Below are 24645 nucleotides of genomic sequence, written 5' to 3' on the forward strand. Positions count from 1 at the left end.
TGTGGGCACGGACGCGCTGAGTAGCTGATGGGCTTGCAGGTCCCCTGGCACTTGCGGGGCTGCCTGCAACCAGGTGGATGGCTCCTTCTCTCCCAGTGCGACGACAATGAACACCGCGGTTGAGGAGCCTACTGTGTGTCTGGGACCCTGTACGAGTTTCACATGAATTGACTCATTTAGTCTCACGCGAAGGCTCCGTGAGCAGGTATCATTGCTTCCACGTCTTACGAAGGCAGCTGAGGTTCCCAGACGGGCCGAAGCTCACACCGCGAGCAGCAGAGACGAAGCCAGACCCTCGGGTGCCATTTCCGCTCTTAACCCCCAGCTGAGCCCTCTGCAAGCCCATCGCCCCTGGAAAGCCTGCGGGCCTGACGCACCCCGCTTCCAGCACCCGCGGCGGCCCAGGCCACCGGCCCCATCCCTGTCCCCGAGGCGCGCCCCGCCGCCTGGGCGGGCCCAGATGTGCCGGGGCGGAGCGGCTCCCCGCGTCCGGGCGGGGAGACGGGGTGGGAGGGGGGGGCGCGAGGCGGGAGCCACGGTGCCGGCGTCCGGCCCCGCCCTCCGGGCATCCGCGGGGCGGCGCTCGGGCGGCCGCAGGGCCGGGGCGGGGGAAGGAGCCGGAGCGGAGCCCGGAGGAGCGGCGGCGGGAAGGGCCGCGCAGGGGCGGCGAGGCGCGGGCGGGCGGGGCCGGCGGCGGGCAGGGCAGGGCAGGGCAGGGAAGGGAAGGGAAGGGAAGGGAAGGGCGGCCGGGCCGGAGCCGCGCCTCGCCAGCCGGGTGCAGCCGCCGCGCGCCGAGCGAGCGCCACGATGGGGCTGGAGACCGAGAAGGCGGACGTCCAGCTCTTCATGGACGAGGACGCCTACAGCCACCACAGCGGCCTCGACGACGCCCACCCTGCCAAGTGCGCGGACTCGGACCCGGATCGGGATCCAAACCAGCTCAACGAGCATCTCAAGGTGAAGCCCGAGGGAGGGGGGATCAAAACCTGGGCCTGAGGCTCGCCCCAGCCCCCACCCGGCCGAGGGGGTGCGGGACCCCCCACTCCCCTTACCTCTGCCCCCTCCCCGCCCCTCGCCACTGGGTCAGCCCCGCGGGTCCGGGGACCCAGAACCACCAGCCACGGGGCCGCCTGCGTAGCCAGGAATTCTTCGCCACATTTCTGGGCGCCGACCTTGGCCCCAGGAGAAGGTGGGGCACCCCTGCCAAGCCCCCCCGTTTTGCTCCCCCCGCCCGGAGGGCTCCTGGGTCCCGGGGGCGCAGGTTTGGTGACAATTCCGCATCCCCGCGCCCCGTCCCGCAGCTGGACTTCCAGGATGTGATCGCAGAGCCCGAGTCCACGCACTCCTTTGACAACGTGTGGATCTGCAGCCATGCCCTCTTCGAGGTCAGCAAATTCGTGGTTTACAAGTTCCTGACCCTGTTCCTGGCGATCCCCCTGGCCTTTGCCGCGGGGATTCTCTTTGCCACCCTCAGCTGTCTGCACATCTGGTGAGAAGGGGCACCCCGGGTGTGTGTGTGGGGCGGGGGTGGGGGAGGCGTGGACCACCTTTTTGAAACGTGGGAATGTTCTTTGCCACCTGCCCCCTGCCCGCCCCTTCTCCCAGGCTGGCATGCGGGGGGGGGGGGGGGGGGCGGGACTCACAGCAGCTCCTGTCACCCTAGCGAGAAGGGGGGGCCTTCAAAGCCTGTGCTTCCTTTAGAATCCTGGGGTGGGGGCGGGGCCGGGGGCGAGGAGCGGTGTGGGCTGGGTTAGGAGTGCAAACAGAGGGGATGTCCCCCAGCCGCCTGTGGAGGTGGAAACCTGGAGGCCAAGTTCCCTGCCACAGGCTGCTCTGTCTCTGGCTGTGTTGGGACTTGTACCTCTGGTTTGGGGCAGGGCTCTTAGGTTTTTTTCATCACTTCGTATGCAGTCACCACCTATGCTTGGGGTAAAGCAAAAGTGATCTCTGAGCAGAATGCCAGTGACAGGATCACTGGAAAAGGGTGTACAACCTGCTTTCTGCCAGGGGCAAATGGCAAGAATGAGACCAGATGAATGAAAATTCAAACTGCAGGATAATGAAATGAGAAGGTCTCCAGATTCCCTTTTCACTTCGGAACAACAATTCCAGTTACAGGGAAAATACATACAGCAAACCCACTGGACATCGATAGGATACTTTGAGTAACTTTATTCACACTCAAAATGCATCATAAAGCTTTGGAGAACAGTTTCAAGTATCAAAAAGTTTTAAGGGACAATGCCACATTTTACCAAGATGTTTTGTTGTTGTTTTAAAAGATATCCACTTTATTTGAGAGGCAACAGTTGCCAAGCTTGTGCTTTAGGGCCATCCAGGTCAAATATGTAACCCCAGGTGCTGCCATGCCTGCCTAATCACTTGGTATTGCTGCACCCTCGCTTGTAGTGTGTTCCTTGTTAGAAGTTACAAAATTAGTCTCCATTCCCCTTTACCATCCGAATCAAGTTCTTCAGTCAGTTAGCTAGCTGTTTAGTTCAACCAAGAAACTTTACTGAATGCTTAGCCTGTGCCGGGCATGGGGCCTGGCATGAGAAAGATGCAGGGTCTGCCTTCAGCTTCTTCACAGCACAGCAGGGCAGCTGGCTGGGTACAGAGGTGGATGCAGAGAAAACTCACTTAAATCTGTGGAGGAGGCGGGAGGCACAGGGAAGGCTATGTGAGCAGAGAAAAGAGTCTAAAAAGGGTGAATAAAAACTCACCAAATAGGCAAAGGATAAAGAATGAACATCAATTCCGTTTGATCACTAAAGACTGTAAACAGCTGAACTATGTTGAAAATGCCGGAAGACTGCTAAGGGAATGAAAACCTTTGCCTTTATATATCAGCAGATCCACAAAGGCCAGATGTATAGTTAGTTCATATTCGGACATTAGCACATGGATTGCTTTTAATCTTTGCTCAAGGATATGTTCGTGGTTGTTTCTTCTTATTATTGTTATTTTGTAGAGAAAGAGAAAGGGAGAAAGAGAAACATCAATGAGAGAGTGAAACATCGATGGGTTGCCTCCCACACTCACCCCAACCAGGGATCAAACCCATAACCTTTTGGTGTAAAGGATGATGCTGAAACGAACAGCCACCCAGCCGGGGCAATTCATGGATTTTTTAAAATTCAGCATATAAAATTTCGCATTTCTAGTCAACTAAAACCAGTCATCTAACCTCTGTGTTAGTTTTCTCACTTTCAAAAATGTGAAAAACTGGGAAGCCACTGCATATTGTGAAACATTGGCTGTGAAGCTATTTGGAAATGTAGAGTGCCATGTTTATACAACAAAGCCAGGTTTTCCTGAAGCACTTGCGGAAGACTTGAAAACAAAAAGGTTTTCATTTTGTAAATGGTGGAAAGATATAAGTAAAACTACAATTATCCAAATGATGCTTCTCTCCACCTGGCTGTCCTGAGCACCATAGGGGTTTTTGTGTATGATGTATCATCAAACCAGTTCCTTTTCAGCCGCATGAAATGTATTATTTAACTTCAGCTTTCTTCTCAGATTGCACTCATGTGGGACATTAATATTTAACCATCATACATGTGTCATCAGACAGCTTTGATTGCAAGTAGAGAAGTCACTTCAAACAAAAATGCTTAAAAGTTAGTTTATACCTGGATAAAATACTAGTAGATTAATCTTTAGAGACCTTAGAGAATATCAAACCTATTTGAGTAAGCTTGTGCGCTCTCTCTCTCTCTCTCTCTCTCTCTCTCTCTCTCTCTCTCTCTCTCTCTCTCGCCTCGCTCTTTCTCTTTTTTTTCTTTTGATAGGGAGTATGTGACCAAAACTATGAAAACAACACATCATCACAACGGGTCTGATTTTTAAATTCTTTAAAGAAACAAGTGAAAATAATAACAACAACAAACAAACAAACAAACAAACAAACAACAACCCTGAACTCAGTCTGGTGATGTATCCCAGGCCAGAGTTCAGGCCATTAGGATCCAGGGAATTGGTTTGATTCCACACCACGCTCAGGCTGAGGTAGCCACTATTTGGCGATTGCAAATTATTGATCACAAGTAAATCATACCAAGAAATGTTGGCTGGAGCTCTCTTACCCCTTATATTTGCTGGAATACAATTCAAATACCTGGTTCCTCTGATGGGAATGCAGCAGTATCAGTCTCATTTTCCGGAAGATTTTTTAATAAAGCAAATTGCTATGACAATTCAATCTGCATGACACTATTGTTAATACAAAGCTAAATAAAAGTCTCTGCCCTGAGAGCTTTATTATCCAATGGAGGAATATATACTCTTATAAATTATAAGATTTATTTAAGAAGTTTTTGGCCCTGGCCAGTGTGGGTCAGTTGGTTGGAACTTTCATCCCATACAACAAAAGGTGCTGGATTCCATTTCCCATCAGGGTACATACCCAGGTTGAGAGTTTGATCCCTAGTCTCATCTCTCTCTCTCCCTTCTTCTCTCTAAATCAATTTTTTTTTAAATGGAAGAAGTATTTAGGTTGGCCACATTGAGCCTCAACCAAGTTTTGGGTTATTCCAAATTGCCTGGAGCTTCTGAAGGGGTACTATCTAGGACGTTGAGGAAACAGTTTGTTTGATATCAGAGGATCTTTGGATTCTTTGATCCAAAGTGAGAGAACAACAACTTAAAGAAAATAACATCAAAATGAGTTCAGCACGTCCTATGAACTAAGGTCCTCAAGTGTGGGCTACTGCAGTCTGCTGAACTGGAAAATCCACTTTTGTCCCGAGCGTAATTCCCTCTAAAGACATGGAAATCTAACAAGTTATGAAGATGATAAATATCTTAGCCTGAGGAAGAAAGACAAGCTAATTATATGTTGAATGAAGTGGATTTGATTAAGAAGTTTTCTGATCTAAACTTAAGCCTTGTAGTATGTCGATTTGAGATTATTTTGTTATAATTGTTTTCATTCTGACTTCAAAATAGTTATATTTATTATAATGACAGCACCATTTGGACATTTCAAGGGCACATAATCCTGATAGCCAGTCTCTAAGATTTCCAAGTCATACTTCAATTTGTAGTAATTTACCCAAAGCCATACATAAAATGAGAAACTAATGGAATAAGAAGCCAAACGTTGCCATCATTCAAGTTTCTATTCAACTCTTTAGCTCTGAAACACCTAGTAATTAATTTTCTTTCGAGATTGCTTCAAGTCTTTAGTACTTAGAACAAAACACAAGGTAAATATAATCTGTATAGTAAACAGTCAATATGAATAATTCAGTATTCTAAAAATATTGCAACCAGACAGTTGCCTGATCTTTCCTTCTCTTTGGAATAAGTACCATAGGCCTTTACTTAAGTCACATTTTAAAAGCAAGCCAAGAAAATCAATCCCACTTCCTGTGCCCACCCAGGTAATAATAAAAATTCCATTGAGGCTGCCGTCAAGGCCTGAGAATTCACAAACACCCCATGTGCTCTAAGAGCACCACTGCAGCAGGAATCAATCTTCAGAGGGTGACAGAGACAAACCGTATTCAGAGGAATATGAGAATATGCAGTTATTTCAAGAAAAGGCACATGAATAAAATAATTTCAATATCATCTAGTTTTTCTCACCTAAGAAATTGCAGGGCTCTTTTAACTATACCACACAATCCTTTTCAGTACATGTAATTATTATGAAAAATTAAAAATATAAATGTTAACAGATGGCTAAATTCACTTCATCTCATACTAAGGATCAAGAATGTCCTCACTTAAAGAACTTGGATTCTAGTAGGAAAGACAGAAATATAAGCATCTGTTTGTGATGCTTTTTTATAAATTTGAGGATTAAGAAGTTTGTTTCAATATGTTAGAAGCACAAACACACGCACAGGCATTCAGCACAGCCTGTCCTAAGGGGAAGTGAAGTGGAATAAGGCAGCAAGAAAGGCTACCAGGAATTAGAACCGCAGAGAAATGTGAAGAGTTAGGCAGGTTAATGTTTAGGGGTGAAGGTCAGATAAATTTACAGTTTGGTTTATTTTTTGTTTTACTGATTCAGATAGCATACCACCCAAAGAAATAAGATTACTGTTTGTCATCTCCCTGCCTGTCTAGTTTTTAAGCAGCTTATCTTCTGTGCATCTTGTCACTATGTGGGCCACTTTATTTTGTTTCCAAAGTTCAGCCAAGGTTAGGTGAGTTAGGCCATTGTTATATCTTTTCACGCATATGCAGGAGCCAATGGCCTTATTTGGTAACACCAATAACCCTTACACGTCTCTCCTCCTCCATTCCAGGATTATAATGCCTTTTGTAAAGACCTGCCTAATGGTCCAGCCTTCGGTGCAGACAATATGGAGGAGCGTGACAGACCTTGTCATTGCCCCATTGTGTGTGAGCGCAGGGCGCCTCCTCTCTTCTGTCAGCGTGCAGCTGAGCCGCGACTGAACACGTGGTCCCAGGTCTGCAGATTTGGATACTGTCCTACTTCTTTGTTGTTACAGCATAAAGCGACTACTGTTCTGTTCATTCCGCCACTGTGCTCATTAAGATGGACAGACACATTTAGAAATGTTTATTGGCAATTTTTTTTTCAAATAATGCTTTTATAATTAATAACCATGGATTTCATATCTAACTTTATATCCAGAATTACACAATAGGTTGACAACACTATTTTTAAAGGCAAACACTTTTTGCTTTAGTACAAAAGTGTATCTTTTATCATGATGAATTTATAATGATCAAGATACATTTCTCTCAAATACTACAGTGGTTTTTTTGCACAACCGCCATAAAAATATGGGATTTCTTCTTTTCTTACTTCGGGAGTAATACTTTTAAGTTACCTTTGCAGATAAAGTCAGAGGGATTCTTAGCAATAAGATATACAAAGATTCTAGAAATTGCAGAAATGAAAGCATACAGTAGTGATAGGGGCTATCAAATATAATAAAACAAATGTGAAAATTGATTCATGCAAGTGTGTTCCTTTAAATAAGGTATTGTTAATCTATAATCCTATTTAACTAGAAATTTCCTTTTACTGTATATTTTGTACTTAATGTAAATGTTGCTCTAATCAGATTGCTTTAAAGCACTTTTATTATATTTGTGTTCTTGTTGAGCTAATATATAGAATGAGTAATTATATAGAATGAGCCGGAATTTTACTGCTGAGGTTGCACTGTCGTGAATATGTAAGCATATATATCTTCTTTGGGAATAGAATGTAAAAGACCAGTGTACTGGCTTTTTTTTTCTAACTTTACAAGCAAAACCCTGAAATGTTTTATAAGTAATGTTTATCTTAAAATAATCTGTATCCAATTCTTATTTTGTTTAGGATATGCTTTCTCTCTTTTGGTTAGAAATTAAACCAGTATGCTGCATTCCTATTAATGTTTCACTTTACCTTCAAGTAATATTGGTGCTATTTAATAACATTTTACAATAAAGCCTATTTCTTATACTTAAGTATCACAGTGATTCATGTAGAGAGACTTCCAAGAAATTTGTCAATTTGTTGGGTCCATGCTACTGAGCTATTATTTATAAATTAAACACTAACAGCTATAAACTTTCAATATGTTGTCTAACATGAGTATTGTTACACAGTATAGAATTATTCTTATCATTGTGAACTGTAGAATCCTATTTTAATGTTATGCATTGCTTTTGTTTTAGAAATCTCATTATTCCAAAATGATAACTTACACAAATGATGTCTATGATGTGAGTAGTTACTACAATTTACACATCTTAAAAGTATGAAATGCTCAAATTTCAGGATTACTATAAGAACCTGAATTAACATTCATTTAAATATCTTCATAGATGACAAAACTTCATTCAAATATTAATTTTATTTTTCCACATTGCCAGGACTGGTGAAATAAAGGATGATTTATTGGAATATTATTGGGGACCAAGGCAAATTAATGATTAAATTCTGAGACTTGTATTTTTCTGAAAGTAACCTCAAAAGAGGCTTTTAAAACTGCCTTATGCCATGATAGCATCCCTATGATCATTACCTGAAAGCATTGCCACTCATTTGGCAAGTTTTAAAATCAAAATATACACACAAAGTCATATAAAAAAATCAAGTAACTTTTAAAAATGATAAATATGAGCTCCGTATTTCTTAATAGCATTGGATACTTTCACAGTGAATTTTTATTGAGATTTGCTATTAACGCTTTCAAAAACTGAAATTTTGTACCAAGTTGATCCAGGTCACATGTGCAAACATGTTTGTTCTTTAGCTGGTGGGGGTGAAAGGTGGGTGATTTGGAGACTTTCTCAATATCCATAATAAACTTTCTAAAAAACCCATAGATACATTCATTGCTTTTCTTACATTAAATATAGAACTGATCAATAAAGATTCTGTTCTAACTAAGTACCTTCTTAAAAACTCATAATGCATTAAAAAACATGAATTATTGCTTATTCAGGAATGTATTGGTGAAAATTATGAGATTGGTAATTTAATTTTTTGTTTTTCCAGCACTTACAGAGGTCTCCTATTGATTTTTCTATCATTGGATGAAAAGTATGGAATAGCTTGTTCATAAACCCATTATATTTTATCTTCTTCCTGAAATAAAGTCTCTTCCTAATCCTAAATAAACTGATATTTCTGTTTTCAATTTTTTTTTAATGAGAAAGTAAAACAATATAAAATCACATGTTCTTGGGTACTGGCACCATGAAGCCAGACTAGAGTCTAAAATTATTTCTGGAAAGTGAGTATGTGACGTGTATTTGCTGATTTAGCATAGAATTTTTATTGTCAGTTTATCTGGAAAATTGACCAACTTCTAATAATAAAGCAGGTGTCTGGCTTTTAAAAATGTTCTTTATAGTTTCAAAGAACTTTGAAAGTCCCTCTTTTCAGTCATCCACATCCCATGAATTTATTTAGAGGCCTTTCTTGGGAAGCTATTGGAATGTAATGAAAAAAGATCAAGCATCTGGATTCCAGTCTCAGCACTGCCTTTACTGAGGTGTGTCACCTACTGCAAATGGTTTAATCTCGGGGGTCTCAATTTTCTTATCTTTAAGGGAAGGATTGAACTAAAAAAATCTCTCAGGAGCTTTCTAGCTCCATGTTTTCTGTAGCCTCAGTCAGATGAAGACTTGGCTACATATACAAAAACCAATCTATCTGTTCAGTCCAGGAATTTAAAAAAAATCATGGATTTTCTATCAATTAGAGGGCTGGGTGCTATAAATATAATAAATAATGCATTCGTTTTTCACTCTTCAGTTGATTGTGAAACTGTGTATATGGCTTTGATTCTTCATGACAGGGATTCCTAGATTTATAACAATTTTAAGTTTTTATCATTGTGACATTTTCCCCCAAAATAATGTTACTCTATATTTTAAATTAATTAACATTTATTTTATTTGAAGGTTTCTCTACCAAGATCACTGCTATACTGCCATGACCATTACTATTTTCAACTTTTGCCCAGCTAGTTGCTACAGCCTGTTAACTGGCCTCACTCCTAACCTTCACTATGACCTTCTCCAATCCATCTTCCCCTCAAAACAAAGTGATCCCATCAAGACTTCCTGCTCAAAACTATCAATTGCATGTGCTTGCCCTTACAATATACTCCAGACTCTTGAACAATGTATGCAAGGCTTTCACTATTGCCCCGCTGTCACCTGCAGCGACTCCCTTCTGCAGCCCTCACTGAAGTGCCCAGCTCTTTCCTGCCCCCATGCCAGGATCACCCTTCTCCTCCTGGCAGTCTAACCCCTCTGTTTCTGAAACTCCTCCGCATTCAGTGCCTCCTCTGTGTCTTCATATAAAATCTTGTACAAACTCCGATGATCACTTACCACCCAGTAAAACTAACCCTTGTTGACTAACCCTACTTGATTACTAGTTAGATTTAAAAGCATGACTTCATCTTTGTTTCCCGCGATTCTGAAATGGTGCCCAACAGTTAGTGACCTCAATCAATATTTTTGAATGAATGACTATGTGAATAAATAATTAAAGAAAACTTGGGATGATTTCAGAGCTAGGGTGGAAGTCATGTTTTGACTTCAAAAATTTCTTCATTTGCAAGAGGGGTTTGAAATGTACTAATTCTAGTAATTACTCCCAATTCTCTTATCTGAAATTTATTTCACATCTTTAGGGATATAAAACACTAACACTTAGAAACTAGTTTGGAAGCGTAGTTCTAGCATTTTAGAATGTTGCTATTTCTTTAATTATCCTATCTCCCATTTTCAAATTTATACTACTAAAGCATTGTATTTATAGCATTCTACACTTTAGAAAACACAGGCCCATACATTGTCTCATTTAAATCCAGACCAAATTAAATAGCATAGCAGAGAAATCAAATAAACAATAGCTCTAGCCCTAACCGGTTTGGCTCAGAGGATAGAGCATCAGCCCAAAGAATGAAGGGTCCTGGGTTTGATTCTGGTCAAGGGCATGTACCTTGGTTGTGGGCTCGATCCCCAGTAGAGGGCTGCAAGAGGCAGCTAATCGGTGTTTCTAACTCTCTACCCTCTCCCTTCCTCCCTGTAAAAAATCAATAAATATATATATTTAAATAATAATAATAGCTCTATTTCTATAGCTTGAAACTTTGTCATTTTAGAATGTTTATTTAAGATAACAATAACTTAAAGAATTTTTACAAGGTTACACATTACTCTAAGAATTGTTTTTTAAAAATTATGTAGTGCTGCAATAAAAAAATTACCATGCTAATGCAATTTATCACAAATCAGGATAAATAAATATATCTTTTTCCTTCAAGGTATATATTATATAGGGAGGACAAGGGAAGGAATTGAAGGAGGAAGGAGAGCAGGATAAGGATATACAAAATATTCAAGTTATTTTTTAATATATTTTTATTGATTTCAGAGAGGAAGGGAGGGGGAGATAGAGAGAGAAACATCAATGATGAGAATCATTGATCGGCTGCCTCCTGCACACCCCCTACCGGGGATTGAGCCTGCAACCAGGGCATGTGTCTTTGCCAGGAATTGAACCTGGGACCCTTCAGTCCACAGGCCAATATTCTATCCAGTGAGCCAAACTGGCGAGGGCACAGGTTATATTTTTTAGGAATAAAAACAATTTGGGCTTCCATAACGTAATCAGCCTAATTCCCCACCCCATCCCCATGCACCCATAAATAGCCAAATGAGCAAAAGAAGGCACTTGTATTTTTAAAAACATTTTGTACCCATTCCTTAGCTACTCTCTTTGGACTGATATCTGAAACGCCACCATTGGGACCTTATACCTTGATGCTTTTTTACGGAAAAGATACCGTTTGGGTGAGGTAACATATCACCCTATTAGCAGTCATCCATTACTTTCATGTGAATGGATTACCTGAGAAAGGGATGTTGAAAAACTACATAAGGGATCCAAGTATGAGGGCCTTGAGCTGCGAGCCATATGAGGGCACCATGCACTGATGAAAAGGGATGCCACCAAGCAAAATCAGGACAGAAAGGGGAAATGGGAGTTTCCAGTGACACAAACCTCACCTTCACAGGTTTGCTGTTGGACACCCTGTCCCAAACGCCTAGTGAAGGGGGCAATGGAAATTAAACAGGGTGACGGGAGTTGAAGGCGGCTGAAGACTTTTCCATAAAGGAACGTCGCCCATGCCTAACTGAATAAAAAGGGGCCTGGGAAGAGGTGTGAGGGCTCTACTAGAATCACTTGTCTGAAATACAGTGGCAGAAAAGCGAAAGTTAGAATGAAAACTGAACCACAGGTTGTGACCATCCATCTCTTTTCCACCTCCCTTCCTTGTGCTGTTGACCGTTGCAATGTATCTGTGGCAAAGAAAGAAGACCACGCAGCGGTGAGAGGAGTCAGAGGACACCACTTCAACAGTTACCCAAAAATAGGACAGACACCTATCTGCCTGCACAAGGACATGCTAGGTCACAGCCTGGCTGCACAAGCCGAGAAGTCACTTTGCCCTTATCGGAAAAGGTAGGCGTGGGGAATAATGAGAGAAAGGAAGAGACATGACTCAGAGTGGGAAACAGCACGTAGCCCAGGGCAAATATTTCTCCCAGACACAAATGGCTCAGGAAGAGGCTGGGGCCACAGGTCATCGGTGGAGCATTCTTTTCTCTCCCTGACTCCGGGTGGCTTGTCATCGAGCACCTGCCTGTGACAAAAGGGGAGAGAGAGGCAGTGAGCAGGCCTGCCTCTCTGGCTGATGGCACACCAGCGGCTGGCTCCGCTAACTGGGCCAGGGAAACAAGGAGTCACTTGGAAAGTTTCGGAGGTAAACACACCATTTCCCCAGTGAGGCAAGCGGCAAGGGCTAACAGGCTTCTCTGACAGAGAAGGAAACCGGTTGGAATCCTGATCTCCTGTACAAAAATAAATAAAAGATAGCCTTTACAAATCGTTGAACATTTATTACCTGCTGGGCTTTTATTCAATCTTCACAATAATTCTATGACATGGGTTCTATTATCATGCACATTTTTTCAGATGAAGAAACTGATGCCATGTAGTTAAAGAATTTTCCCCAAATCACACTGGGTCTCGGGGATTTGAGCCAAGAGAATCTGACACCAGAGTTCTGGCTCTTGATCACTATAGAGATTATCGGTTATTTCTATCTAGAATATGGTATGGCTCTTCCAATGACTGGTTCTCCCTTCTATTTCTCTCCTCATTCATGTTCCCTTTCACGCTCTGAGAAGCATTTGTTTCCCCTTTCTTCCATCAATGGAGTCAGTTCTGAGCCCTCAGTGCTGAGAGCTCCCCTCCTCACTCTGCCTCCCTCTAATACTGAGCCCTCCCCCAACCCTATACCCCACTTTCCTGGGCACCCCTTTCCTTTCCTATATGACCTGTGTTCTAGATCCTGCATTCCAGGTAATGTCAAAAATATTTCTTCAAATGCCGTTATTGCCATGTTTCGCAAATTTTATAAAACTAACGGCCTCTAGCAAAGACTTTTTAATATGTATCATAAACACAATGATGATATTTCTCCTCAATACTACATCTTCATACATAAAATATTAATAATTATAGTAATAATTTCTATTTATTTTGTATTTGTATTTATTTTGTTTTGTATTTTTCTTCATTTAGTTGGAAATTTATTGCCAGTTTGTACATCTTTTAATATATTGTCAGTTATTTTATCTTGGAAATACTAGGGAAAACCATATACAAATTTATTTTCCTCCTATAGGATAATTTGTGCATAATAAATTTTCAAAAATAGAAAAACTGGACTAAAGTAAACAATTATATTAATAAATTGCCATAGGTTTATAGAATTTTTAATCACAATAGTAAGTGTGATGGCTTGTCTACACATTATCAGCATTTGTGTATATATAGGGTGTCCCAAAATTCATGCAAGATTTGCAATTCAATTCAATTGCACATCTTGGTTGAATTTTGGGACACCCTATACATATATATATACATATATATACATATATATGTATATATATATAAAACAGTAACAATTTATATATGCACATGTCTATATAGACATATATAATTTTTACTAAGGTATTGGGTGGGGTTATAGAACACCTTGGCTGCTGCCCAGGTTGTAAATATTTATTTCACATTCCAAGAAGCCTTCAGTTTATTCCATTTTACACATTTAAAATCTAACAAACACTTTTCTATAGTGATAAAAATTTAATAAACATTTTTCTACATTATTGTGATGCCCATACTCATTTTTTCTATAATTTTTCATTCACATCTAAAATAGTAATGCTCTCTGTTCTTTGTAATAATGGTTCTGTTGGACCATGATAAAGTCCAGAGAGTGTGGACTCCATACTTCCCATCATTGGCAATGGCTACCACAGATCCACCCACTTTTCTCCTCTCCCTTTCCTCTTTCTCCTCCTCACTGCTCTCATGCAGTGCCGATAATTTAATATTTTATGTGGCTTTGAAGGGTAAAGGTTTACAATATTTTGCTATGAGACAAAGAAAAACTGATTGCACCACACAATATTATCTTGATATCTTGAGAACTTTATCTTAAATTATCTAGTTCAATATTGTCTCTGAAGCTTTATAAACTGCAATGCACCAAAATGAAGAAATCACCAGATGGAAATGTCTGCAATGGCAAATATTTTTTATGTACATGTTTTTCACAAAATGACAGCAGTAAATACCAAAATAGGGAGAAATATTGAACATGAGAAGCCATGACACTGAAATATATAAAAAGAAGCACAAAATGCAACTAACCTTTCCATCCAGGTTAGATATGACTTTGCTGAGGCAGTCATCGGAATAGCACACATTAGAGTTACATAATATAAACAAAGTGAAAATCTCAAGGGTATGTAGCATACTCAGTCAATTTCATGGATTCTGTGTGCAGAGGTCATGAAGGGGGTGGAAAGAGTGTCGGGGAAGGGGCATACATAAAGCATTAGAAATAAACACAAAACACTTTATCATGTGGAAGAAACAAGTGAGCACTCAACTGACATGTCCATTTTATTTAGACAAGAGGAAAATTCTATAATAATTAAAAAGAACCAGGGTTATAAGTATTATTTGTTCTAAAGGTGATTATACTGCCTCATGAGACATGAAAAATATTGTACAAGAAAGTTTTATGAAAACTATTTTTTTTTTCTGAGAGAAAGCCTCAGTGGCGTTATCTTAAGTGATCATTTTATTAGAGTAAGCATACAAAACGTGTGACAAGAAATATATTCAAGCAAGGGGAAATGGCCAAAATAAGATTGTAAAATATGCCTGAAAGAACTTTGAGAATGTTGATCCTTAATCTATTTGAGACAGTTCAAATGCAAGCAGGTTCTATACGGCATTCATGAACTAAGGTTTCATTGAAAGATTTTATGATTCTAAGAGTTGAAGAAATAGAAACGAAAATCCCCCCAGTCCTAAAATCTTGCAGTGAAGTCTGCCCAGCATGAAATGCTTCACAGGATGGGCTTGGCTACTTTGAAGCAATCCCTAAGGAACTTTGCTGTCTTCTTAAAAAGAAATAGGCCACTGCTGCCTCAACTTTTGCTGTGGGCCAATACCTTAAGGGTGTGAGAGTTTAATATAGCTCAGGCCCTTTCAGAGAATAGAGAAATCACCGTGGCTGCTGCCCAGTTCATAATTCTTGATTTCACATTCCAAGAAGCCTTCAGTTTATAGAAATGAAAAGAACTGCCAGTTCCTTGCAAGCAACTTGGCCAACTTAGCCGGTAGGATTCCCCCTTAAAGGATGCTGCCTTCAATTTGCTTACAAATATTTCTTTAATCGTATGTTACTTCCTCTTGTGGAGTGGATATTCCCTGCAAATCGTTCAGGCCACAGTTCTACTGCTCTTCCCGTGATGTAAAGGCTCTTTAATGCATGTATCTGTGGGGAGTTTTTCTTCACTCATGGTTCTTATAGAGGACAGAGGTATTTGCTGGCATAACTTCTGCCTTTTAAAACGCCTTCAGAAAATGTGCCTTTTCAAGATTCCCCTACATCACTGATTCTCAGAGCTTAATGTGCGCACAAATAACCTGGGGATGTTGTTAAAATGCAGATTCAGCCATAACCGGTTTGGCTCAGTGGATAGAGCGTCGGCCTGCGGACTGAAGGGTCCCAGGTTCAATTCCTGTCAAGGGTATGTACCTTGGTTGGGGCCACATCCCCAGTAGGAGGTGTGCAGGAGGCAGTCGATCGATGTTTCTAACTATCACTCTCCCTTCCTCTCTGTAAAAAAAAAAATCAATAAAATATATTTTTAAAAAGTTTTTTAAAAGTGCAGATTCAGATCCAGTCAATCTGGAATTGGGCCTGAGGTTCTGCTTTCTAACAAGCTCCCAGGCACGCTGGTCTGATGCTGCAGTCCCCAGACCATACTTTGAGCACCAAGACCCAAGTATTAGTAACTAGCTTGAGCAAGACATGGAGAGAGATGAAGACAAAGCAGAGAAAAGAAGAAACTCATTTGATTATAAGAAAGTATAGTTCTCTATAAAAACCAGACCACTTAAAGGCCAGTCAATATAGAATTATATATACTTTTTACAACGTGAAATACTTTATAATTAAGCATCATTGCCTTGAAGGTAGTGGTTGTAGAGATAAATGTCTCCCAGGCCAAAGCAACTCCTGATAAATAGTTTATTTTATAGGGGAAGGGCCAAAAGGAAAGACAATTTCCTTTGTTAAATAATGGAGCTCTGACTTAAAGCCAGATGGGTTGGTACAAAACAATAGGCTTTTGTGGAGGAGTCCTTCCAAATATTTACATTCATTAACTTAGGAAAAAGGTAGAACTTTTATATATAATTTCATGTTAGCTTCCAGGGGCTAAAATCATTTTTATTCTTGATAATTTCATTATAGTTAAAATGAAATGTTTAAATTATTTGTAAAAATAAAATGTGATGCTTCTAATATGCCGTTTAAACCTTCTATTAGTATACCATAAAATGGTAAATATCTCAGACTTAATTATAGTACATTTTATCAGACCATATTATATAATATATTATAGTTTGTTGTCCTATTGAGTTTTCTGAGAGTTAGTCACATTTGGGATAAGATTTATGGAGTTTCCTTATTTCTAAAGGGTGGTCATAATTTTGTTTTGCTTGACTAGAAGGAAATGTAGTCATTGTTCACATATCTAAAATATTCTTTCTCTCAGCCAGATGTAATGTAGTAATCTGGTTCATCACTTGATCCCAATTTTTCTGAAAATTGATATGCCCAAGTCTTATATTATTTTTTTTTTACTCTTGGATTAGATAGAACTATGATAAACCTACCCAGATTTTAAAAAAAAAAAAAAGCCAAATATTTACTTACCTCTCATTTCATGCTTTCTGAATACATTATCCCTTCATTATATTAGTGTTTGGAGTAAGACTTCTTTTTAAAGAATGCTAGAACAATTATTTTGATAGGGCTATTACAATCCAGTTATTAAAATAGTCAAGGGCCCTAGCTGGTTTGGCTCAGTGGATAGAGTGTTGGCCTGCAGACTGAAGGGTCTTGGGTTCGGTTCCAGTCAAGGGCACATGCTGGAGTTATGGGCTTGATTCCCCAGTAGGGGGTGTGCAGGAGGCAACCAATCAATGATTGTCTCTTATCATTGATGTTTCTATCTCTCTCTCCCTCTCCCTTCCTCTCTGAAATCAATAAAAATATTTTTTTTTTTAAAAAATCAAGGTAGGTAGATCACTCAATTTCATGGCAGTATGCTTGATGAGGTAATGGATTGACCTGGAAATTTGTATGGACTTTATACACAATTAAAAAAATAACTCAAAGTGATTTCTGTTTATCATTTAATATTTTTCCAATATTTTAATACACATATGCTAACAAAACAGAATGTGTTATAATATTTATTCTTATATAATTTGTGGGGGGAAATCTCAAAGAAAAAAACATAGATAAAAGAAAAAGCAAGACTGTAAATTTTGAATACTACTTTTACAGATAAAATTTTGCTTTATTTACAAAGAAAATCACAAATTTCATCAGATTGATTTCTAAATTCAGAAAAATAATAATTGTAATTGGCATAAGATGATGGTATAAATTTTTGAAAGTAAGGTAAATTGTCAACTACTTTGAAAAATCACATTTTATTTTAAGGCAAGAGAATACATCTGTGACGAAACAAGGCTCTTTGTCACATCATATTTGAGAATCCTCATACAAAAGTTTGCATTTGTATCAAAATTAAGGGATTTTTTTTGTTACCACAGCTTAATTGAAAGGTTTTTAATACTATATAAACCTTTCTGAGGATAAAATAAAAGATGGCAAAAGGGTATATCTCAAAAATTAGATTAAAACATAGAAAATTGCAAGCCAAACACCAGTCCCTGAAGACCAACACATTTTATGTAGATTTGGGCTCTTCCCACCCTTGCCAGGGCCTCATCATTGAATTCACTTCCCAATCCTTTGACTTTTTACTTTTGCTGGGTCACATGATTTGCCTTGGCCAATAGAAAGGAGCAGAATTGACGGTGTTGCCATTTCCAAATGTAGACTTCTAGGAGCCTTGTTTATTTTTCTTTGTCTTCTTGTGTACCTGCTACTTCTTGGATCACGAGAAGAACCTGCCCCAACTAGCTTGCTGGTTCAAACAAGATAGGAGATGTATGGAGCAGAACCAGCCCAGGCCTGCAGTGCCTAGCCACCTCAGTCTAGATCAGCCACGCCCCAGCCTACCCAATTCATAGATCTGTGAGAATAAATACATTAGAGCCACTGAGTTTTGTAGTAATTCATTGTGCTAAATTACTGTAGCAATAATTGACTGATATGCATTAAAATTCAGTCTTATAATGTGTTGGATATATGATGACAAAATGTGTTTGTCACACCATCTTTCACTTTTAATTAGCTGTAAAGATTTATCTGCACTAATTTAGTACTTACAGTACCTTCGCCAATTATAATTAAGACACTGAAAAGAATTGTACTTTTTGAAGATTTATGTTTATTGTTGAAAGTATTACAGATGTCCCTTTTATCCCCCATTAACCCATCCTCTCTACTCCAACCCCCTTCCCAGGCCTTCAGCACACTTTTGTCTGTGTCCATTGGTAATACATATGTGCATATCAGTTCTCTGGTTAAGCTCTTCCCAATGCCCCCCTTCCCTCTGAGAATCATCATTCTGTTGTACGCTTCCATGTCTCTGGATCCATTTTGTTCGTCAGTTAATTTTGTTCATTAGATTCCACACATAAGTGAGATCATGTGATATTTGCCTTTCTCTGAATGGCTTATTACACTTAGTATAATAGTCTCCGGGTCTCTCCATGTTGTCTCAAAGGGTAAGACATCCTTTTTTTTTACAGCTGCATACATTTACACAATGGTACATTCCATTGTGTAGATGTACCACAGCTTTTTATGCACTCATCTACGGGCACTTGGGCTGTTTCCATCTCTTAGCTATTATAAATAACGTTGCTATGAATATAGGGGTGCATATTTTCTTTCTGACTGGTGTTCTGGCTTCTTTTGATATATTCCTAAGTGGGATCATTGGGTCAAACAGCAGTTCCATGTTTAAATTTTAAGACATTTTTGAAAAATATATTTTATTGATTTTTTTTTTTTTTTTTTTTTACAAAGAGAAAGGGAGGGGAATAGAGAGTTAGAAACATCGATAGAGAGAAACATCAATCAGCTGCCTCCTGCATACTCCCCACTGGAAATGTGCCCGAAACCAAGGTACATGCCTTTGACTGGAATCGAACCCAGGACCCCTGAGTCTGCAGGCCGACACTCTATCCACTGAGCCAAACCGGTCAGGGCTCCAGGTTTAAATTTTGAGGAGACTCCACATTGTTTTCCATAGTGGTTGTACTAATCTGCATTCAGCAGTGTACTAGGGTTCCTTTTTCTCCACATCCTCGCCAGCAGTTGTTATATGTTGATTTATTGATGGTAGCTATTCTGGCAGGTGTGAGATAGGACTTCATTGTCATTTTAAATTGTGTCTCTCTGATAATTAGTGACATTGAGGATTTTTTCATATGTTTCTTGGCCATTTGTATGTCATCTTTGGAGAAGTGTCTATTTAGATCCTCTGCCCATTTTTTTAATTGGATTGTTTGTCTCCCATGTTTTGAGTTGTGTGAGTACTTTATATATGTTGGAAGTTAACTCCTTGTCAGATATATTGGCAAATATGTTCTCCAATACAGTCAGTGGGTTCCCTTTTCATTTTAATGCTGGTTTCTTTTGCTGTGCCAAAACTTTTCATTTTGATGTAGTCCCATTTGTTTATTTTCCTTTGTTTCTCTTGCGTGAGGCATGGTATCAGTAAAAATTCTCTGATATGAGATGTCTGATATTTTGCTGCTTACATATTATTTTAGGGTTTTTATGGATTCACAATTTGTGTAAGGATTTTATGCATTTTTAGTTTATTCTTGTTTATGGTGTAAGTTGGTGGTCTAGTTCTTTTTGCATGTACCTGTTCAATTATCTCAACACCATTTATTGAAGAGACTGTCTTTACTCCATTGTATACTCTTGCCTTCTTTGTCAAATATTAATTCAGCATAATAATTTGGGTTGACTTCTGGGTTCTCTGTCCTGATCCTTTGATCTGAATGCCTGTTCTTTTGCCTGTACCAGGCTGTTTTTATTATAGTGGCTTTGTAGTATAGTTTAATATCTGGTATTGTGAGCCCTCCAATTTTGTTCTTCTTTCTCAAGATTGTTGAGGCTATTTGGGGTCTTTGTGGTTCCCTATAAATTTTTGGAGTATTTGTTTTAAATCTGTGAAAGATGCCAAAGGTATTTTAATAGGGATTGCACTGCTTTGAGGAGTATGGATATTTTAATGATGCTAATTCTACCAATACATGAACATGGTATATACTTCCATGGGTTTATATCTTCTTCTATCTCCTTTTTAACATTCTATACTTTTAAGAGTACAGGTCTTTGATTAAATTTATTCCTAAGTATCTTAATTTTTTGGTTGCAATGGTAAATGGGGGATTGTTTTATTAGTTACTTTTTCTGAGAGTTCATTATTGGGGTATAAAAATGTCATTGATTTCTGGGTGTTAATTTTGTATCCTGCTACATTGCCGAATTTATTTATTAAATCTAGTAGGGGTTTTTTTGGTGCAGTCTTCAGGGTTTTCTATGTACAATCTCATGTTATTTGTGAACAATGACAGTTTTATACCCATCTTCCCAATTTGGATGCCTTTTATTTTATGATCATTGTAGCTAAAACTTCCAGTATTATATTGGATAAAAATGGTGTAAGCAGCCAACCCTGTCTTGTTCCTGTTCTTAGGGGAATTGGTTTTAGGTTTTGCACATTGAGTATAATGTTGGCTGTAGGTTTGTCATATATGGCTTTTATTATGTGAGGTAAGATAATTCCATTTCCACTTTGCTGAGTGTTTGAATAAAAAATGGGTGTTGGAATTTATCTAATGTTTTTTCTGCATCTATTGATATGGTCATGTGATTTTTGTCTTTCAATTAGTTTATGTGATGTATCACATTTATTAATTTGCTAATATTGTACCAGCCTTGCATCCCCAGAATAAATCCCGTGTAATCATGGTGTATGATCTTTTAAATTGTTGCATTTTATTTGCTAATATTTTGATGAGGATTTTAGCATCTATGTTCATCAGGAATATTGGCCTGAAATTCTCTTTCTTTGTAGTGTCTTTATATGGTTTTAGAATTAGGATAATGCTGGCTTTGTGAAAAGATGTTTGATATATTCCTTTTTCTTTAATTTTTTGGAATAGTTTGAAAATGATAGGTGTTAGTTCTTCTTTGAATATTTGATAAAGCTCTGTGAAGCCCTCTAGACCAGGGTTTTGTTTGCTAGGAATTTTTTTTATTACTGCTTCAATTTCATCTGTTGTTATTTTTCTATTCAGATTTCCAGATTCAATTTTAGAAGATTGCATTTTTCCAGGAATTTGTCCAATTTGTATGGGTTGTCCAGCTTATTGGCATAATGTTTTTCATAGTATCCTATATAATAAAAGGCTAATATGCAAATCAACCAAACAGCAGAATGACTGGTCCCTATGATGCACACTGACAACCAGGGGGCAGACACTCAATGCAGGAGCTGCCCCCTGCACCAGAAGCCGGGCTCATAGCTGGCAAGTGCAGTGGCGGTGGTGAGAGCCTCTCCCGCCTCTGTGGCAGCGCTAAGGATGTCTGACTGACGGCTTAGGCCCACTCCCTTTAAGCCGTCAGTTGGACATCCCCAGAGAGCTCCCTGATTGCAAGAGGGCACAGGCCGGGCTAAGGGTCTCCGCCCCCCCCCCAAGTGCATGAATTTCATGCACTGGGTCTCTAGTCTATATAATAAAAGCCTAAGTGACCATTACTGTGGAACAACCGGTCACTATGATGCACACTGACCACTAGGGGGCAGACACTCAATTCAAGAGCTGCCCCCTAGTGGTCAGTGCTCTCCCACAAGGGGAGCGCCACTCAGCCAGAAGCCAGGCTCACGACTGGCGAGCACAGCTGTCATGGCAGGAGCCTCTCCCGACTCTGAGGCAGCACTATTGAGCAGCAGCAGCAGGCTCAGTGGGCCAGGATGAACACAAGCAGTGCGGCACCCATCCCTGGTTTGGGCTCCTCCCTGGCCACCTGCCACCTGACACATTGCTACATCCTTTGAGGGGTTCTAGACTGAGGAACCCCCCCTCCTTGTCCCCCCCCCCCCGCATGAATTTTGTGTACTGAGCCTCTAGTTTTCTTATAATCCTTTGTATTTCTGTAGTGTCAGTTGTTGCTCAATTTCTTTCATTTCTGATTTTTCTTATTTGGATCCTCTCTGGTTCTTCATGAGTCTGGCTAAAGGTTCATCAGTCTTGTTTATCTTTCAAAGAACCAGCTTTTGGTTTCATAGATTATTTTTTTTTGTCTCTATGTCATCTATTTCTGCTCTGATCTTCCTATTTTTCTTGTTGATCTCTTCCTAATTCTTTAGTTGTAGGGTTAGATAGTTTATTAGAAATTTGTCTTGTTTCTTGAGGTAGGCCTGTAGTGCTATGAACTTCCCTCTTAAGAATGCTTTTGATGTGTCCCATAGATTTGGGGTTGTCATGTGTTCATTTTCATTTGATTCTAGAAAGTTTTTTATTTCTTCCTTGATCTCTTTAGTAACCCATTCATTATTTAATAACATGCTATTTAGCCTCCATTTGTTTGAATGTTTTTGAGTATTTTTACTGTAGTTGATTTTTAATTTTATGCCATTGTGCAGGAGGCAACCAATTCATGTGTTTCTCTCTGTCTTTCTCTCTTTCCCCCTAAAAATCAATGGAAAAATATCATCGGATGAGGATAAACAAACAAAAAGAAATTCTTCTTTTGTCTTTAAAATTTGCCATTTTAATTTGATGTGTCTAGGTGTGGGTTTTTTGGGTTCATCTTGATTGGAACTCTCTGTGTTTCCTGAACTTGAGTGAATTTTTCCTTCACCAGGTTAAGGAAATTTTGTCATTATTTCTTCAAACAGGTTCTCTATTTCTTACTCAGATTGTTCTCCTTCTAATCCCCCTATTATGTGGATATTGTTATGTTTCATGGTCCACAGCTCACTTAAACTCTCCTCTTGATTTTTAATTTTTTTTCCAGTTGCTGCTCTAAATGGCTGTTTTTTCCTACCCTGTCTTCTAATTGGCTGATTCAGTCCTTCACTTCTTCTACACTACTGTTGAGTTCTTCCAGGGTATTCTTTATTTCAGCTATGTCATTCTTCATTTTTTATTGCTTCCTGTTCATGGTGTCTACCACTTTTTTCATTCTGGTATAGTTCTCATTAAGTTCCATTTAGTTTCATAAAGTTTCTTCTGGTTATCAGTAAGTTGTTTAAGCACCCTTATAACCATTACCTCGAAATCTTTTTTGTTTGTTGGTTAATCTCATCCAAGGATATTTTCCCAAAGATTTTTAGAGAGAGTTTAAGGAAGGGGAGAAACACAGAGAGAGTAACATCAATGTGAGAGAGCTACATCAATTGGTTGCCTCCTGCATACCCACTGACCAGGACTGAGGATTGAGATTGCAAACAAGATACATGCCCTATACCAGAATCAAACCCAGGACCTTCAGTTCATGGGTCGATGCTCTATTCACTGAGTCAAACCTGCTTAGGCTACTTTGAATTCTTTATCTGACAAATTGTTTGTCTCTATTTCATTTAGTTCCTTTTCTGGTGATTCCTCCTTTGCTTTCATTTTGGGATTGTTTCTTTATCTCCCCAATTTTGATGTTCCTTCATGTTTGTTTCTGTGTTTTATATCAAATGGTTATTCCTCCCAATCTTCATGGAGGGCCTTATCTAATAAGTGGGTTTTTTTAGACAAGTGGTGCTATCTCTTAGGTCTCTTTAGTTGGGTGCTCTCGGAATGTCCCTTGTGTGAGTTATTTGGGCTCTCCTACTGTAATTTGGTCTTGAATGTTGTTCCATTTATGGATGGAATCTCCTCTCAGGCTGGCTGATTATGAGGCTCACCCCTGACCACATTGTGCTAGTTGTTGTGGAGGTGCTGACTGAACAGAACAAACCACAACAGAACAAAACAAAAAACAAAACAAAATTATACACAAGGCCACTACAGGAACAACAGTAAAAGCAACAACAAAGAAGAGAGAATTAGGAAAGAGAAAAGAAAGCAAGAATGATAGAAAAAAAAGAAAGAAATAATACAAGCAGAAACAAAATAGCATGAAAATGGAATATGAAAGAGCAGAGAAACAAAACAGCATAAAAATGAAATATGAAAAAGCAGAGATGGAATAAGGAAAATTAGAATAAACAATAAGAGAAGGAAATGATATAAAAGAAAAGAGTAAGAAAAAAGTTGAAAAGGAAAATAGAGTGGAAAGTAGATTGTCCAAAAATAAGAAAAGGAAAAGAGAAAGAGAGAGAGAGAGAAAGAAGAAAAAAATGAGTAAGAAAAGGGAAGAGAAACATTAGATATATGAAAGAAAAAATTGAGACTAAAATAACAACAAATCAATAAAGCAGAAAGATAAATAAGATGACCAAAAAAAAAGGAAGGAAAAGAAAAGTGAAGTGAAGTGCTGTTCATCTCGGTAGAGTTTAGAGCTCCCTTTGGATTGTGTTCTTCTGATGACTGTGGCTGACATTTTG

The 24645-nt window shown here is 39.3% G+C and overlaps 1 protein-coding gene across 5 annotated transcripts; it reads left to right on the top strand.

The window, feature by feature from the left end:
* Positions 1 to 698: 698 nt before the first annotated feature.
* On the top strand, positions 699 to 10464 carry CAV2 (caveolin 2). 5 transcript variants are annotated; one of them, XR_009454690.1, is made up of 5 exons: positions 699 to 957; positions 1302 to 1489; positions 6261 to 6425; positions 7651 to 7698; positions 9388 to 10464. XR_009454690.1 is itself a non-coding variant. In XM_059711608.1 (4 exons), the coding sequence occupies exons 1-3, from the start codon at positions 808 to 810 to the stop codon at positions 6409 to 6411; spliced, it is 489 nt and encodes a 162-aa protein (XP_059567591.1). In that variant the 5' UTR covers positions 699 to 807; the 3' UTR covers positions 6412 to 6425; positions 9388 to 10463. The 5 variants fall into 5 exon arrangements, 3 of the variants coding, with proteins under 3 accessions (XP_059567591.1, XP_059567590.1, XP_059567592.1); XR_009454689.1 differs by lacking the exon at positions 9388 to 10464 and adding an exon at positions 8477 to 8613; XM_059711608.1 differs by lacking the exon at positions 7651 to 7698 and having other exon boundaries at positions 9388 to 10463.
* Positions 10465 to 24645: the final 14181 nt, after the last annotated feature.

Source organism: Myotis daubentonii, chromosome 10 (genome assembly GCF_963259705.1).
Source record: "Myotis daubentonii chromosome 10, mMyoDau2.1, whole genome shotgun sequence".
Lineage (NCBI taxonomy): Eukaryota > Metazoa > Chordata > Mammalia > Chiroptera > Vespertilionidae > Myotis > Myotis daubentonii.

What these genes read in the sequence shown, in the direction of transcription:
- CAV2 (XM_059711608.1), top strand. Translation starts at nt 808, where the DNA reads ATGGGGCTGGAGACCGAGAAGGCGGACGTCCAGCTCTTCATGGACGAG. An exon ending in AGCTCAACGAGCATCTCAAG is followed by an intron (nt 958 to 1,301) that starts GTGAAGCCCGAG and finishes CCCGTCCCGCAG; the next exon opens with CTGGACTTCCAGGATGTGAT. An exon ending in CTCAGCTGTCTGCACATCTG is followed by an intron (nt 1,490 to 6,260) that starts GTGAGAAGGGGC and finishes CCTCCATTCCAG; the next exon opens with GATTATAATGCCTTTTGTAA.